A 19,301-nucleotide genomic window follows, 5' to 3' on the forward strand; every position below is an offset into this window, starting at 1 on the left:
AGGGAAGCTCTGACAAACAAAATGGTTCAGATCTGCCAGGCTCCAGTTTAAGTCTATAGTTGACAGCATGCCATCTGCTACCTCTTTTGCTGGAACTCCTTGAAAATAAAATATATTGTAAATAAAAAGTTTACAGAGAACAATTCTCTTAAAACTTTAAGTGTAAGCACTGACTTAGAATGTTTTAAAATGATGCGTTGTAAACATTCTTTTAAATAATTTTATAATACAATGAATTACTCCATTGCTTATGAGTACATGACAAACCTAATCCATTATTCGTCAGCGCATTCCGGACAAACAAGGATGGTAGGCTCTGAATGTCTGGTCCCGGGAGAAGAAAAAGGCCCACTTGCCAGGATGAACGTCCTCTTCTTGTGGATGGGCCTAATCGAAAGTTGTATTGTAAAATTTGTTGTTCACATCTATTCAGAATCATTCTCCTGTTGGGTTCTTATCAATACATAAATTTATTATTCATAGATCAGATATCTGCAGATATCAGATATCTGCAAATATATAAAAAATTGCTTAACAGTAAAGTTAATGCCAGAAAACATTCTGTTGTAAACAACCTATGGCTAAAACATAGAGATAGTGTGCAATTCCATTAACTGTAAGTAGGTGCACTCAAAATAGTTTGAAGTGTTCACAACACCAGAACATCTCCAGCCATACTACGAATGTGCAAGTAGTCAAAAAAGCTTCTTTAAAGATTAGGCTTGTTTGAGATGAGACTGAGAGTAGGCGGTTGTATTAAGGTAAGGGCTCAAAATTTACCTTGCAAGTTGGACACTGCCCAAATTTCACTGTTTTGTCGCCTGCAAATGTCAGCAATGGAAGAGATCGCATTCGCGACACCGGAAGTGATTGCGCCGCCATGCTGGTATGCCCATCTGACCGAGGGCGTCATTGACTTAGGCCTTGTCCACACGAACATGGGTATTTTTGAAACCGCAGCTTTTTTTACGTGGTTTGGCCGTTCGTCCACATGCAAACGCAGTACCGAACTTTTTTGGAAGACTCCCGCCAGGGTGAAGATTTTTTCGAAAACTCCGGTTTCAGTGTTGTCATGTAGATGGTGAAAGCAGAGATTTGGCGTATGACGTTGACATTTTTTTTTTTTCGCAGAGAACAGAAACATACATACGAATAAGCATTCATCACATAATATCAAGCGTATGATGTTGGAATGCGTGCCGCCTCCTCTTTTGTTTGACGTCAGATTCCAGGCTTCTGATTGGCCAACACGGCTTTATGGTTAGGGTTATATCGCCACCTGTTGGTTTGGCATGCTTTTGACAGCACTACATAGCGTGTTTTTTGGCGTTTGCGTGTGGACGGGGTATGCTAACGCCGGTGTTGTGCCGAAAACACCCTGCCAGATTATGCACCCCCTCCCCACAATGGTTAGGGTGAGGATTAGGTGTTAGGGGAGGGGTTAGAATTAGCCAATCGGACAGCGTGTTTTTGAAGGGGGTACATAATCTGGCAGGGAGTGTGTTTTCGGCACAACACCGGTACGCAGGAATGGAGACCAGAGGCAGTTATTTTTAAATGTCAATAGAAGAGAAGATTCAAGTCGCCGCAAGAAGTGGAACACACTTAGTTCAAATGTAATGTCTAGATTTAGTAACATTAAAAGTATTAACAGTAATACATTGATGTTACAAATGATTTACAAACACAACAATTTTTAAGTACTTTAACGGACGGCAGCACGAGGCCACGACACCTCAAGTCCACAACAACACGCCCTTTGAGACCTTTAATGCCTGCGCAGGCTTTGGTTGGCATCGCTTTGTCTAACGTTACTCTCAATTTTTTCTGCGAACATTTTTATATGCCTTGAATATTTTGAATAATACACCAAATTTTAATGACAAGGTCATCCCTAATGCTTACTAACTGTAAAATATATTGCGGGTTCATCACTAGAAGCTTTTAAATCTGCATATTATATATTTACATAATAAAATAATCATTCATCCACTTACAAAAAAACTTACCTTGAACATGATTTCTACGCCTCCTAAAGAGCGTTCTGGTCGTGGTAAAAATGTTGGACGCTCCATTAGCTGATGTGGTAGCCATTAATTGCCAACAGTCAACAGTCTTGCACGCTGAAGGGCATTAAACACTCTATCAAAAACGGCTACTACAGGTTGCTCATGCTCATTTTGTAATAAATTGGAGCTGGCTTGCGGTTGGGTGCCATCCATATCAACTAATTCGATATCGGTATCATAATGTTGCAGTAGTGTATGCTTGTAAAAAAGTGCGGCAATGCGACGTCATTACATTAGGGGCTGGGCATAGAAAATGGGAACATGACGTCGGCAACGCAATGCATTCTGGGACTTTAGGATTACAGTAGGGACTGGGAAATATTATATTGGAGTTTGCCGTTTAAATGTTTATTATACCATTAAAACACATTAGAATGTAGAACGCTTGCTGTGTTATGAACTGCCATATCTGCTCTCATGACCGGAGTTGAAAACGGATCTGAAAAGAAGCGCAATTATTTGCTTTTCAGCTTAGAAACAACACAACGGTGAAAGTGAAACTTGGGTGAAAATAAAAAAAACTTGACCAACCGCGCTTTTTAAATTCGTATTTATTATTACAGATTCATAATTTCTGATCCGCTTGAATATGTCTATAAGTGCTGACACCATCAATAATGTGCGAAAATACGTTTAAGTCGTTATAGCTCATTGCGATCACGATCCGTGCTCATAAAAGAGCACAAGGAATTCAAATAGTCAATTTATTTCAAGTGATAACAGGAAGACAGCTTTGGAGGGTGCTGCGCATCTTACACTATAATCACAGACACAATACAATTTAAATGCATAAAAGTTGTAAATATAATTAAAATAATAATAATTAGGATAAGGACGCAGGATGTACATGAAGAGTTCATTTGCAAAAACAGACTCCATTACATTATTTAATTTTAATGTCCATTCGAATGCACAATAAAAACAAAACATGATTAATGAATTAAAAACTTGGTTATCCATTTTTGCAAATAAACTATTTATATATAAACCGTGATATTGACACCGAATCCCACAACATGAACGAAACAAAGTTTGAAGCAAATGCGCCGAAAGCGCTATAACTGTCCACAAAAAGTCAAAATAGGGAGAACAATCGGAAACATAACATTATCTATTTGAACAGGTTCTGCAAATGATAAAATATTATATTTAAAGCTGTATACTCGCAATCAGGCAAAGATGCACACTAAAACACAAAGCCTTGGGCATAGCATTAAACATTAGCTTTTACTCAGATACATTTCTTCGTGTCCCATGCAGGTTTTTTACTCTGTCCTGGCTGCTAACCTAACACATTCTCTGAAAACCCTGGAACATTTCACAACAAGACACATTTAGAGCAAAACTGTTTCATCGTCTTGGTCTGAAGGCTAGAAAAAAGGTTCTATTCTATTCTTTTCTTTTATAGTCCTGTTACCTATGGCCTAGTCCTTAATCATACAGTGAGCGAACACATGCCATTTAGGTCCGTCATTGGCTCCCTTGCGATTGTCGACTTCAGCTCTAAGAGGTTCCCTGCCTGGATGAACCACGGTTTCATACTGACTGCGTTTCTGGACCGTATACTGTCTGTCTTTTTCACAAGTAGGCCTATTACAGAGTTGTAGAACTTAAGAATTACTTTAGATTTTTTTGATCGCAAAGAGTTACCGTTTTGATTATTTTAATGTGTAAAATGCGTTGACCCTTTGAGACATATGGCTAATCAATTATTTCAGGAGCAGAATGTTTAGCCTAACGAATACTGCATGCAGTTGCCTCACTGAAAGTTTTGAAACATTTTAGAAATATTTCGATGTAAATTTAATCAACATAAATAATCGCAATTACAACAATAAATTATTATGATTTTTAATTGCGTTCTACCATAAGGTATTTAAATATTGCAATAAAACGTTCATGACACGAAAGAAAAACTATACGGAGAGGAAACGAATGTGTGTGCTATATAATGTGTGTTTATCATTTTAGTGTTTCTGTGAAAATGATAAAGATAAGGAGGTCACAAATTTACATCTAAATGTCAACAAAATGTTTTACTTGTTTCTTATTAACTTGTTTCTGCTTCATGTGATTTTAAAAGTCCTATCAGAAGAAGAGGCCGTTTTTATGTTCCAATTTATTTAATTATTAATCTAATGAGTGACTTGCATTTCGAGTGTTGCACTTTTTGATTCGGTACAATCAAAATTGGTGAAAGTGGCCCCTGGTGGTAAGATGACGGCATGTGATTTGAATTCATTCAGCGTCCTTCAGTAAAGAACTACACTCAGTGAGTTTAGTCAGTTTTTCTTTAACACTGCACGTTATTGTTTTGTCATCATTAACCCCCATATCATGCTCTGTGCAACACGAAATCCTTTCAGATGTGTATTTAAAGGCCCCACCAGTTCTGCCCCCATGCAGTTGCATCGAAAGCTTAATCTCGCCGTCAAAAAAGCAATTCTAGGCACATATATAGCCTATTTTGTCATATAGCCTATCATGCCAGCATAAGTACGCTGTCTTCTGGGTATTATGGTGGTTTATCTGGTTGGCATTAATTAACTAGTTTCTGGATCAACTGCCAATAATAGAATCCAAAACAGATTCCTGCACCGGACCTGATAAACGCGCACCCGCCCCGCATATATTAATATAGTAATTAAAAGACCACCCCGACCCATCACGCGACGGCAGCACTAATTTAATTCCGTACCCGACCCTACCCTACCCGTTTGGCAGAAGTGCCGCGACCCTAACCGCACACGCATTAGGTTTTAAAAAGACAATATAATAAAAATATAAGCCTTATTTAAAAATAAAGCGTAACGCAGAAAGGAGACCAGAAGCATCATGATGAGCTAAAATGTTTATTTAAACTGTGATAAGAGTATTGCTCACTGTAAATGTCAGTTGCAGCGCGATTGGCTAAAATGCTAAACGCTGCAAATTGCGCTGCAATTAGAAACCAGCTCTTCAGACAGAGCTTGAACACAAAACGTGCAGGACCGTGTAAAAGCAGCTCCCCATCGGCTGAGTTCAGTTGAAATAGTGGTTAATGGACCAGCATTGCACCCGCGCCTATTGATTGCCGAACAGCAAATGATACGTGAATAGGCCTAACTAATCCACCGTTAGGCTACATCAAAAATTAACGGCAGCGTGCAAGATCCCAAATATAACTCTACTATCTAACTGAGTTAAACTTATCACATGACCTTCCACATCAAAAACAATAAATAGTAATATTACACACATCCTTATTTGTGTTTTTGTGATAACAGATTAGCCAAACAAACTAACAAACAAAGCCAGGTCATTTTGCATACTGTTAGCATTTTAACTCTGCTGAAAGGTAATCGTGTTTATGTAATGATCTATTTGAATTAGGATATCTCCAAACCCATACTTATTAACTCAACTCTCAACTCAACTCAACTTTATTTATATAGCGCTTTTACAATTTTCATTGTTACAAAGCAGCTGTACATGAGACACATTGACTACAAGCAAAACAATCAAAGTTGTACCTGCAAAAACAAGAAAAGGTTGAAAACACAGAAGACAGACACACCCACACACAAATCCGTCCCCGCGTGGCTGAGACAAAAACTGCTCCATCTGTCTCACATAATGAGGTAAACGATCTGACACATTTTTAAAAGGGGTCACTTTGCAGGTGTGCCATTCTGAAGTGGCTCTATGGGTGTATTTTTAGTGCTCAGCTTGACATAATGACAAATTGAGTTTAAGTTGCCTGCAGGCAATAACAGAGCAGCATCAATTTCTGTGTGTATTCAAGTGACAGAATTTTTCTCCTTTTTCATGTTTTGCTATAGTGCTAGGTATGTGGACATAACCTCAAACCACTCTAAAATTAAACAGAGATAGAGGGACCTAAAGATAGGCGTCACACATTTTACTCTCTCTAGTGGACCATATCATCAAAGGATGCAAAAAAATCTGCTTAAAAATATTTATTTGTCCCACAATGTTGTTCATTTTGTCATTACAAAACTAAACTTTCATTTTAAAAAAATGGAGAAATTAATGACCTGGACTGAAGAAAAGGCAGCCAATAAGAGTCCAGAATAGATGGTTTGCACCAAGGTGTCCTGCCTTTTCTTTTTCTTTTTCTGCACAGGAAAGAAATAACAATAATCCTCACTTTGACATTTAACTTGCCCTAAGTTTCCCTTAAAGTGTTTTGTTCAAAGTGTGCGGCCAAATTCAGAAAATCTGACTACATACAAACGAAACCATAGATGCAGAATCCCACTATTTATGTATAAAATGGCATAGCGTTTGGAATATTGATGTACCTAATACCTTACACCTAAAAACAGGTGTAAATCCCTGAAATCAGTTCCTCCTTTCTTTAAAGGGTGATATTAAACGAATATTATGGTTTGTTTTAGATGTAATGCAACGCGTATACACGATTTAAGGTTAAAAACGCTGTGTTTTCCACATACCATGCATGTTTGTATCTCCTCTTTGCCCCGCCTCTCTAAACGCGCAGATTTTTTACAAAGCTCATAAGACTTGTTCGACTTGATGCGGCGCCGCAAGATCCGACTGGCAGATGACATCAAAATACCGCGAGACACATTCGAAAAACCATAAAATGCTTGGTTTCGAATCGCTCTCGCGGTACTTTGATGTCATCCGCCTGTCGGATCTTGCGGCGCCGCATTAAGTCGAACAAGCCTCATGACTCGGAAAAGCGAGGTGTGCTATGATTGGCCAGTTAACCAGTGTGTCGTGATTGGTCGAATACTGCAAGCGTGTGAGGGAAATGTAACGCCTCTTACCATATTTGGAACATCAGGTTCCTCTTCAATTGTACTGACAGGTACGCCCACCTTACTTGCGTATACATTTGGGCGGTCTTAGTCAAATCATACCACCAACTGATGTAGATTTGTGGGGGTGTGGCTACACGAGGCGTTTCAGGCAGGTCTGGGTGAGCATTCGCTTTTAGATAGAATGCATCTTTTGTTCCGACACTTTAATTTCTGCAATTTGACGTGTCTAACACATGCATGAGCAACTTATAACACACCAAAGTCACAGAAAAACACGTGTTCGCGCCATATGACCCCATTTAAATTATGCATCATAATAAATTGAGTTTTTATAATTCCACTGTTTTTGTTTAGCACAGAAAAGAATGTAAATATTTCAAAATGATTATGTTGTCTGCCCTTACAAGCAAGCTTTTCATAACACGCTGATTGGTTGAAATGTCGTCCCCAAGGACATCTCTCACTTGGCATAATCAGCCTTCATTCCACACCACGGTTGAGGTTTGCATTAGCAAGAGCACAATTTTCTACATATACAACAATTAATGTTTGAAACATTTTTGTAAAGGCCAGTTAAATGTTGTCTTACTAAGAAAACGCATCTGACATGTCATCATCTTGCGATGGAATGATTTTAAAAGGGGGACAAAACACTTTTTTTCTTTATTTGTTTGTTTTTTCCTTTCAAAATGTTTTGGTTCCTCTTGCAGGACATTCTGGTTAATTTTCGCGTATAACTATTGTTTTAGTTGAATGCAACAGTTCAGTTTATGCGTATAATAGATTTGCGAATTGAATATTACGCATTAAGGGTTCATGGATGATGAACATGGCGCTGTAAATTACAGATAAATCCACTAGAGGGCGCAACTGACCGTGAATTTAACTTCACCATACACTGACATAAAACATGATAAATTGGAACAGTCATATAAAAAACTCCATTTAGTTGATAAACAGCTAATAATATATGTAGAGTTTGCAGAATAATTGACACAAACGAATTCAGATGTACATTTTATGTTTCATGGAACTTATTAAACCCTTTTTAGACCGACACAAACAGGTCTCATTTCAAAAAGTGCACAGTGTCACAAAAACTGCACAAATTTACAACAAAACTATATACTTCTTATAGATATAATATCCATTTCTTTTGGTAGTGCCAGTCAGTGTAGCAGGAACGTGTTCACTGCAGGCATGTTTCAAACATACGAGGAGTTTTTATACATTTCTTTTTCCGTTTCTGCAGTGATGTCCTTTATGTACTTTCACGGAGAAACGTTTTCATCCTGAGACACGAAGTCAACCAATTCCATGACAAGAGCCTCCCGGAAAGCCTTTATTGCCAGCGGCTTCTGATTCTTCATCTGGGCCATCTGCTGGTGAATGATGTAGGCATTTACAACACCTACATCCACAAAGTAGTAAAAAAAGGCCTGGTACCACTTTGTGGTCTTTTGTGCGACTGTGTAATTGTCGAAAAGAGCATCCGACACATCCACTTTATCAATGCACCTGCATGGAAATAAACAAAATCATAGGCATAAGCATACCTGTAGTAAAAACATAAATATACTCACTTATGCAACATTATTAAATATATAGTATCAACCTTTTACAGTGTGCTACTGCATCTGCTTCGGCCACTTTAGTCTTTTGGCCACCAGTAGCCCTCATCCTCTTCTGCACAGACCCCCCTCCGGTGCCTCTGATGGTGGTGGAGCGAAGTGATTCACAGACTCTGATCTTCTTGCGCTGGAGGTCTCCGAAAAATGCTGGACTACTGTGAACGCTGTCTATGTGTAGTTCGTAGCCGTCTCCCAACAACTTTTCGTCCACGAGAGCCACGACAGACTCGTAGTTCACTCCTTTGCTCCGTGCCGCAGGTTTTTCCCTCTCACATGTGAAAAAATCCCAGTTGTAACCACACAGCGAGTCAGACAGCCCTAACAGTGTGTATTCTGACTTGGTTGTCTTGCATTTCATGTGTTCTTCCAGACCGGTTCTAGGGTTTGTTGACACCGTCCGCTCATTAATAGACACGTTCTGGTAAGGATGAAAGTGAGTCTTGCATGCGTCTCTCAATTCCAGATACATCGGCTTGATTTTACAAAAGGGGTCATAGGCAGATGTTCCTCTCTTTGTGTCGTTCTCAGCATCCACCGTGGCATCGCTCAGATGAAGTGTAGCAGAGATGGACGAATACTTCTCGTAAGCCATGATATTCGAGGGAAATTCTGGATGGTGAATTTTAGTCGTCCTCCAGAAATCCTTTGGAGACAAGCACCTTTGCAGACCCAAATATAAAAGCATGGCCACATACGAGTACATGTCATTCAAAGAAATGTTCACCCATGGGTTCGTGTCCTCTTGACGCTTGATCCCGTGCGCGTTTGTATTTGCAACCACAGTCTCCAGCATCGAGTCTGACAGGAACAGCTGGAATAACTCCAGCGGGCTGTATGATGCGGTGGATTTCAGCTGTGGTCCTGGAGTTCTCGCTGGCCGGAAGACTTGCTCCTCTTCAGAGGTGCCATTACAACCATCAGGTGAGGATCTGATCTGCTTTTCTTCGGTTGTCCGGGTGCTGAAGGTTGCAGAAGATGAAGAGATGAATCTCTTTTCAGGCGATTGGCTGGCCTCTTCCTCCCAGTCCTCATCCGATTCAGAATGAGAACCAAAACTACAAGACACAGGAAAAACTATTAATGTAAACTGTTCATTTAATTTGGATTTAGCTGCTGTTAAAATGACCGATCAATCAACAAAACAATGACCGACCTTACACACATCATTCACACTGATAGCCTTCTGTTCCCATAATACACAAATGGTTACAGTATGAATGCACCAAAAACTGCACACCACAAACTACACATTTTGCAAACTACAAATATATCTTAGTTAACAGTAGCACAACGCCACATTTACAATTGTTTGTATAAAACTCGTGTGAAACTCACCGAAACAGAGCAGGCCCATCGTCTTCGTCACTAGATAATTCATCCTCCTCCTCCAAGTCGCTCATGTCCTCCTCACTACTCTCAGTTGTCTCTGGTAAAACGTCTTCGATTGAAAAACGCTTCTTTGGTCGACGAAAATCCATGTCTACGTAATGAAATGTAAACGATGCGAATAAAATGCTAAAAATATAATAAATAAATCCACGCGAACTGTACTTAATAACTTGCGAAATTAAACTGAACCCGCGAACAGAATATAAACAACCCGCGTATGAACGGGAACGTGTTTCATTGGCTTTTGTTCTCTAAAGCCATTGGCTAAAATTTGTTTCATCGTGCCAATAAAGCTTCTTTGAATCTAATGATAGGCTGTATGTATGAAACGTCACTGGGGGTGGGGCTATGGAGTAGCCGTTGTTTGCCTGTTATAACCAAATACGTTTTCGAAAAGCTCTTGAAAAGTTTAAAATATAGTTAAGACCAGAGATGGCCGAACGTGCCAAAGTTATCCCGTGGTGACCTTTGATTTGGCCGGTCTTGCCAATCATGAAGAAAGACAAATCGCCATTTTGGGGGGTTACAAAAAATGCTACATTAATATAGACAATTATGTTTATTTAATGTACACGGTCCGCGTACCTTCGGATAATTCATTTATTCGTTTTTGTTTTCAAAACAGTAAAACGAATAAACCGTTCATTTTTTACATATTCCACCATATACGAGACAAATTTTTGGTTTGTTTTCCTTCATCAAATTAATATACAACAAAACCAAAACGAAACATCAAGTATTTTTCTTAACATAGCGCATTTTAGTCCACCGGAAGTTCTGCTGCACTGCAGCCTCTGGCGACGAGTGGTGGTAGCACAAGACCACTCTCGTTACCATAGCCGCCGTTAAAATGGATAGTGAGAGAGGCGCGTTTTGCACTTTAATGTTTTAAAAAATTGCACTTTGTTTGCACTGTTCGTAAAAATGTTAACAAAAGACAAAACATTGCATTTGCACATTGCAAGTAAACTACATTTACTTCGTTACATTTACTTGAGTAACATTTTGGGAAATATGTACTTTTTAAGTAAAATTAAAAGTGTGTACTTTTACTCTTACTTGAGTAAATTTCTAATAGAAAATCTGTACTTTTACTTCGTTACATAACTTACATTGCGTGACGTTCCTTCGTTCCTTCATTTTAAAATATGCTTTTTAAAACGCGTTGTTTATTTCAAGGTTGTCGTCTCTTTTTACGGGCATTCCCGAGTGATCGATTCTTTTGAGTCGATTCTTTTGAAAGCATTAATTGAACAATGGGCAAAACCATTTGAATAGGCTAATGAATCAGTTCAAATGATTTGTTCAGTTCGCAGCACTTGATCTGAATCATCGAGCCAGTGAATTACAGGCGTTCTAAGGCGAAAGGTAAAACACGCAGAGTTGGTATGAAGTGGTATATCTTAGTGAGTCGTATATCTATACAATCAAAACTGCAAATGTGTCATATTGTTTGCCAGCAATGATAAATGCCCGCCATATGCGCACACCCGCGCGACCTGTTCGTCAGACACAGCAACATGCGCGTTACCTGTCAGACACAGAGACGTGGGCTTGCAGAAATATAGATTTGAAGAACAGAAGGAAGAAAACGTGTTGATGGGCGTGTGGCTCACTGTTTACTGTTTGTTTACAAGTAAGAGCGTTTCACAACACACACGTGACACAACACGAGAAAACATGAGCTTTGTTCAAAAAGTGTGTATTTAATATAAGAGAGCACTGCAGATGTTCTTAGATCATCTTAGGAAATGCTCTGAGTTTAGTTCGATGCTTTAGTTTGACATGGTCTAGTATTCTAAATAAGTTGTGTAAACTACATTGACATCAGGACTAGATGACATTTACAGAAATGCTTGTCTCTTCTGTGTTTGTCTATTCTTTAGTCTCTCTAGTATATTGCAAAGATATCTGTTTATGATAATTAAAAATATTGATTAAAATGTAATATTAAAATATTGGCGTTAATATTAATTTATGTAGTAGGCCTATATAATCAGATACAAAGTAACTAAGTAACTAGCTACTTGAGTAGTTTTTTCATTGCATACTTTTTTACTTTTACTCAAGTAATTTTTAAAATAGTGACTTTTACTTTTACTTGAGTAACAATTTCTCTAGTTACTTGTACTTTTACTTGAGTAAAGATTTTGGCTACTCTACCCACCTCTGTTTAAACGTGCATCATATGTCTCTCTCTTCTGTAAGCGCGGTGCAAGAAAGTCATATGAAAATGTGCTTGCTATTTCATGCATTTTGAAAAGCCTCGCAGCCCTGCCATAAATTGACCCTGTTGCCAGATCATATTGTTGAAAAGAACAGCAAACAATGACAAGCCCAAAATAAACCTACACATAGACACATTTAATAAGGCAAAAAACCACTACGCGCAACTGTTCACTTTATTAACTATATAATGTATCTGCAGCTTCATAAGAAAAGACTATGCAAAAGACAAATGCAAAGCTCTTAAAAATATGTAAACATGGCAACACCTCAAGAGCGCGCTGTGAAGCTCTGAACATAAACAAAATACAGCGTCTCTGTCTGTGTTTTAGTTAAAATTGCCTCACTTAACCAGTCTTTGGCCGAAAATAGCAGATACGTATCAAACGGATTAAACTCTTGGGATTCATGTTTCTTGTTCACTGCGATCAACGGCAAACATGTTGCCATGGTAACGATCAGGTTACAACGGTAAATCATCTCATTTACTCTCATTCCGTACAAACGTGGAACCATTATACGTGGTTTCACTGCTGAAATTGTGTGTACCATTGATTATTTATTAAGAAAATAAGGCTTACAATCTTTTCTAAGGCTTCATTTTGCTTCTGAAGAAAATATTTATTGATTTAAGAATTGTTTCGTTAATATTTCTGTTATAGGATTCTGTGATATTTCTGCAAAACAAGGCAAAAAAATCTTTATTTGTTGCAGTGCACTTGTAACCCGTTTTAATACAGGTACATCTAAAAAGATTCATTACACATTACACAGTGAAATATTTCAAGCCTTTATTTATTATATGCCAAGTCCTGCTGCAAAATGAAATCAGCATCTCCATAAAGCTTGTCAGCAGAAGGAAGCATGAAGTGCTCTAAAATTTCCTGGTAGATGGCTGCGTTAACTGTGGACTTCAGAAAACACAGTTCACACAGTTTTCCCTCGTCCACTATTCAGCTCACGTGCAATGGAGAACATAAAGAGAAAAATCGCAAATGGCGAACTTAAAACACAGAAAAACACAAGAGGAAAGGCAAACTTCTGGGCTGTTTTTCAAGTAGTGACAACCTTAAATGACGAGCCAACTGGTTATGCACAATGCACAACTTGCAAAGCTGTGCTAAGTTATGATAGTAAGAAGACTGGATCATCTCATTTACAAAGACATTTTGAACGCGGAGGATGTAGTGGACCAATCTGCAACAACATCCAAACGAGTTTGAGCGATTTCCTCGCCAAGCCAACTCCCTCTACGGTAAAATCACAAATCACAGCTAAATGCGTGAATTTCTGTTGTAGGGACATTCGGCCTTTTGAAACTGTTGCAGGGAACGGTTTCATTCAGTTAGCACAAGAGCTAATAAATGTAGGCGCAACTCACGGCTGTCTGTCAGCTTCAAGTGTACTCCCTGACCCCACCACAATCTCCCGAAAGTGCAAAGAAATGGCGAAAGCTAAGAGAGGGGAAGCGGTTGAAGAAATCAAGGGGATCATGTCGTTGATAAATATGGGGATGACAACTGACATGTGGACGGATGATCACGTAAGATAAGCTACTTATCAATCACATAAGATAAGCTACTTATCAATCACATGTCACTATGTCACACCACAATATGACTTGAAGAGCAGGGTACTCACCACAACAAGCTTCCCAAACGAGGCCAAAACAGGAGACAATATCCGAAAAGAGTTGCAGCAGCAATTAGTCTCAGTTCTTGGATTTGACGCATCAGTGATGTATAATGTTGTCTGGGTAACTGATCAGGGCGCTAATTTTGTTACCGCACTGCGCGCATACCGACGCCTGGACTGTCAAAACCACTTGTATAACACTGTCCTCCGGCATGCCTTGAACACAGATGAGCTTGCAGAAACAGTCCCAGAAGTAGCGGAGACTCTGCAGGCCGCCAAGGCTTTAGTACGATATTTGAAGCAGTCAGGTTTGGTAAGCCAATTGTCAAAAACTGTCAAACAAATGGCAGATACCAGATACAGCACTGTATTCCTCACCCTGGAGTCAATTGAGTCAGTCTACTCTGAGATACAGGATATACTTCAGGGCCGTGGTGAGAGCCAGAGAGCCAGTGACAACTAATAATTATAATAATGATTCATGCAGCAACAGGCTCAGCCGTGCCTGCACTAGGCCACGCAGCAAAGAAGAGAGCACTGGCCAAATTTGAGGAAGAGTGGGAAAACATTGTGGTTCAGGAGGAGGATACCGATGAAGAACAAATTTACCTGCGCCTCAGTCCCACCATGGAAGGTGATGGAAGAGATGTGCTACAGTGGTGGAAACAACACGAGACCATGCTACTGCGAATGTCACGACTGGCTCGCATGGTGTTTAGTGTGCCCGCCAGCAGCAGTAGCAGCGAGCTTTACTTCAGCGCAGCAGGACGAGTTATAGAAGAAAGGAGGACTGGACTAAAACCTTCCACTGTGGATGCTGTACTTTTGTTCTTTTGTACATGTTCTTTAAGAGAATGTTCTTGTGGCTGTACCCGTGTTCGGAGACTGTCTCGTTTTCTGTTTGGGATTAGACATTTTCATTAGTAATTGCTGTCTAAGTGTAAGGTAAAACAATCTGCAATCTGCACGTTGTTATTATTATTATTATTATTATTATTTTAATTGTTAGGTTTGACACGTTTTTGTTTGTTTTCAGCACGTTGTTTGCCGTTGCAAGCAGCAGAGCATCTCAGTTTATAAAAAAGTGCCCTTTTACTGTTGTGGTGATAATAAACGTTTAAACTAACATTGTGATATGCTTAAATTGTTGAGTTTTTTTTCTTTATTAAAAAAAATCATTGGATTTTATTGCAAGCAAGCCAAGTGTTGATTTGTTAGACTAAATTTATCAAACATAGTCAACTCACCATCGGGCGCTAGCCGCTTGCATGGTCGTCTCTTTAGAATAACAAAAAGTTTAATTTACGAAACAAAAGACTGCTCCAAAATTTTTCTAAATTAACTTAAAGGAAAATATATATATAAACACTTTTCCATTAAAAAAACAAAACGAAACTATTTTAATGGCTGCAACAGTAGTATTGGCTGTGTAATGGGATACAAAAAAACATCGGGCTCGAGGCGGGCTCTGATAAGCTTGTCGGGCAGGGCCGGGCTCGGGCCTGAGCGTCTCGGGCCAGGGCCGGGCTAGGGCCTGGATTTAAGGCCCGTGCAGTGCTCTATACACAAACACACACACACACAGACGTGCCACGCGCACAAACCAGTGTAGGGGGCCGATCACATAGAAAGCTATTGCTGTTTTGAATTGTTTTTAGTTGGCAGAGAGCGTTTTGCGCGCTGCTTATGCGCGCTGTGCGCCTCGCGTTTTTGCTGCCTTAGGCCCGATACACATTTCGTGTCTTTTCCACGCGCATTTGTTATTTTAAATGTAGACACGCTGCGCGACGCGGTCGCGACGCACTCTTTTTTTCAGGCGCGTCGGTGCCGCATCGAGATGAAAAAATCTCAACTTTTCAGAAAGCCGCAAGCGCACCGCAGGTCATGTGACACAACCAACCAGCCAATATAGACCAGCTCAATGAAGAAGGAGACACAGATGATCACAGCATAACTAAATCTTGTGCATGTGCATGAGGAACTTAGTAAGACCTGGAACGCCCCCTTTCGGCGTGTGCACGTCAGACTAGTTCTGTCGCCCTTTCTTCCCTCGATGGTGAGGCAGCTAGAGGATACGTCGATGTCCCCCAGGTGGAGTGTGCCGTCGCGGTACCCGCTGACGGCGGCCACCTGGGGGGCTCGACCTAGACTCCCGTCCAAAGCATGTAGGTTTATGGCATCTCTGGTGTCGAGAGCTTACACTGCTGCGGGCCAAGCTGCCTCCTCTCTCCATGCTATGGCCATCCTGCAGGTCCATCAGGCCAAGGCGTTGAGAGAGTAAGAACGACCCAGCGCTTATGCAGGAACTCCGCGCCGCCACCGACCTCGCTCTACGGGCGACCAAGTGACCGCCCTGGGTCGGGCGATGTCCACACTTGTGGTCCAGGAGAAACACCTCTGGCTGAACCTTGCACAGATGAGTGATGCCGAGAAAGTTGTTTTTAATGTTTATTAAAAGCAAGTTTTGTAATAACAATTCTACCGGACCTTTGACGTTGACGAGAATTCAGATTCTGACCTTTGAATGTAAACTTTGAGAACCCCTATTGACCGACCTTATGGACTGTTAATCATTTACACAGGTTCTTTATTTGCACAAAATGCCTATGAAATGTAATAAAATAGTATATGGTTTAACCCAAGCCACAATAGCTGTCATGGACATTATGTTCACACTGTGCAGCCAGTGGAGAAGTGGGCCCCAGTCATGCCTGCAACAGTTTTAAGGGCTAATATTATGTAATTGTTTGGTGTTTCTATTTTCTTCTTTTCTCAGGTTACCTTAAGTTATTCCAGGAGATTGATTACTAGCATATTCATATAGTTATATGAATGTGAATGGACAGAACTCTATAATTTTATATTGTTATAACAGAACAACAAAGTGCTAAAAAGCTCATATCAATCACCAAAAATAAGTAATTTTCAACTTTTGTTTTATTCTAGTGACAACCCCGGATCAGGTTACCCACAGGTACCAACTTCTCCTTAAAACATTTAAAAAAGTGAGGAGTGTCCCTAAATGTTTGAAGAGGCACAATGTCGATAAAACTACGGTGGCATTGTCAAGTATCATTGCAGAGGTATGTGTAAGTTAGTATGTAATCATAATTGTACTGTACTGTAAATCATGACAGAATTTTCATTTTTGTGTGAAGTATCCCTTTAACTAAAGCAGTGCAGTCCAACAGTCCTGCAATAAATTGTCAATAATGAACAGTGTTGGTAAAAGTAATAGGTTAAAGATCACAAGTTACCTAATTTAACTTAACTTCTACTTCAGGAAGTTTATCCAAACAATGAAAATTTTGTCATCATTTGCTCACCCTCCAGTTGTTACGAACCTGTATACATGTGTATATATTGCTCCATGACAGTCCACATGAGCTACTGAAAAATCATCTTTTACTTACAAATCATTCTGCTGAACATTCACATCTATAAGAGTTTTGCATTTCACTCCTTTTATGACGAGGCACGTATAACACAAATTAAATTACAGAGACATACTATACAGGAAATTGTTGACATTAAATGAACAGTTATTGTGTATTACAATATAAAAAAGATGTGTTAATTATCAACACATTGCTTATGTTATGATATTTAACACATTATGTATCATATTTTATTGACTGTGTGTTAAATAAATACAAGGGACAACACAAGCTGTGTTTAAAGTAACACATTTTAATGCACAACTGTTTTCCTACAGTGACTTAGTTTGAAGTAGGTGTACGTAATAACTGACCAATGTATAGCCTTGGATTAAGGTGGGTTGGAGTCCATCAGAGTTTAGACAAAGTCCGTTTGGAATGTTTGAAATGTTTGCAACGCCTCTGTGCAGTTAATAGCAAGTACACAGTCCTATCTACTTGAATGGGGGAAGGCAGATATTTCTAAAATCGCTGGCCAAAATCACAATTAAACAGTCTATGTCCTATCAATAATTAAACATGACATGATCTGTACCGTAACTTGGGTTTCCTAAGATTAAATTGTGCTAAAAATCACCTTTTTCAACATCATTTCATCTACTGTGCATGTGCACAGGCTGGCAAGCACCTCACGAGTGCCCCACCCCAGAGAATCGTCAGTCAATACTGATTGACGATTGGCTCGTTTTACTGGAAGGCGGGACTTCTTCGCTAGAGCGGCCATATTGAACGTTGCATTCCTCCCCATTCATTGTAATGGCAGTGGCGCATCTTGTTGATATTAATATCTTTGGTTTAGATGACTTTCACCTCCTGACTGTCATGTGTTCTAATTGTGATCACAGGTGACAATTGCATCAGCGGGGCAGGACTTTGAAGTACAGTACCTTCCTATACTGCAGGGACAACTTTGCAGTCATATGCAAAGGACCTCTACAGATTTGTCGCCTCTTGTCCGAAGCTCAAAGACAAAATTGAGAAAATGAAAATGGCAAACAAGCTGTTGCCTATAAAAAATAAGTTTAGGACTTATTATTTACGGTTTACTGTTCATTGTTGTTGTTCTTTAAAAATTGTGCTAACGGTATAATAAATCTGTTAAATGTTTGTTAAATAATAAACAATAATTGTTTTGTTTTAAGGTCTCTGAACTATGCATTTATCTTTTTTAAATTGTTTACTTGTTAATCTTTTTGCAGCACAGAGCTTGCACAGAAGCAACATATCACAATACTTAAAATGTTTTAATGTTACTTACCCTGTAACTACACAGAACAAGAGGGTAACGTGGCAGGAGTTTAATTTACGGCCCGCAGATGGTACACTTACCCTGTAACTACACAGAACAAGAGGGTAACGTGGCAGGAGTTTAATTTACGGCCCGCAGATGGTATACTTACCACGTAACTACACAGAACAAGAGGGTAACGTGGCAGGAGTTTAATTTATGGCCCGTACATGGTACACTTAGCCCGTGGCTACAGAGAACAAGAGGGTAAAAAGGCAGGAGTTTAATTTACGGCCCGCAGATGGTATACTTACCACGTAACTACACAGAACAAGAGGGTAACGTGGCAGGAGTTTAATTTATGGCCCGTACATGGTACACTTAGCCCGTGGCTACAGAGAACAAGAGGGTAAAAAGGCAGGAGTTTAATTTACGGCCCGCAGATGGTACACTTACCCCGTAACTACACAGAACAAGAGGGTAACGTGGCAGGAGTTTAATTTACGGCCCACAGATGGTACACTTACCCCGTAACTACAAAGAACAAGAGGGTAAAAAGGCAGGAGTTTAATTTACGGCCCGCAGATGGTACACTTACACCGTAACTACACAGAACAAAACGGTATGGTTGCACAGTAAGTAACTAAAATGTTGCAATATGTTTTAAAACAAACAACACTTGCTATCAGAAAACCCCATCAGTAATACAGTGTACGCATAAAAGTGATGTGTCTTATCATGTTATATTTCCTGGGAATAGCTGAAAAGAGGTTAGTTGTCCACTGCATTGCAGCTTGATGGCACAATGCTATCTAAACATACAGAGATGACTTGCAGCTGAGATGCCATATTTAATACATTTTCATCAGGTAAGTAGCTGACTGGTTCACGAAGTC

General features: G+C 39.6%; 1 protein-coding gene across 1 annotated transcript; it reads right to left on the reverse strand.

Moving 5' to 3' along the window:
- Positions 1-8,724: 8,724 nt before the first annotated feature.
- Positions 8,725-10,159, reverse strand: LOC130559811 (uncharacterized). The gene is made up of 3 exons (XM_057343090.1): positions 9,826-10,159; positions 8,829-9,545; positions 8,725-8,758 (listed from the first exon to the last, which is right to left on the reverse strand). The coding sequence occupies exons 1-3, from the start codon at positions 9,966-9,968 to the stop codon at positions 8,725-8,727; spliced, it is 894 nt and encodes a 297-aa protein (XP_057199073.1). The 5' UTR covers positions 9,969-10,159.
- Positions 10,160-19,301: the final 9,142 nt, after the last annotated feature.

Source organism: Triplophysa rosa, linkage group LG10 (genome assembly GCF_024868665.1).
Source record: "Triplophysa rosa linkage group LG10, Trosa_1v2, whole genome shotgun sequence".
NCBI lineage: Eukaryota > Metazoa > Chordata > Actinopteri > Cypriniformes > Nemacheilidae > Triplophysa > Triplophysa rosa.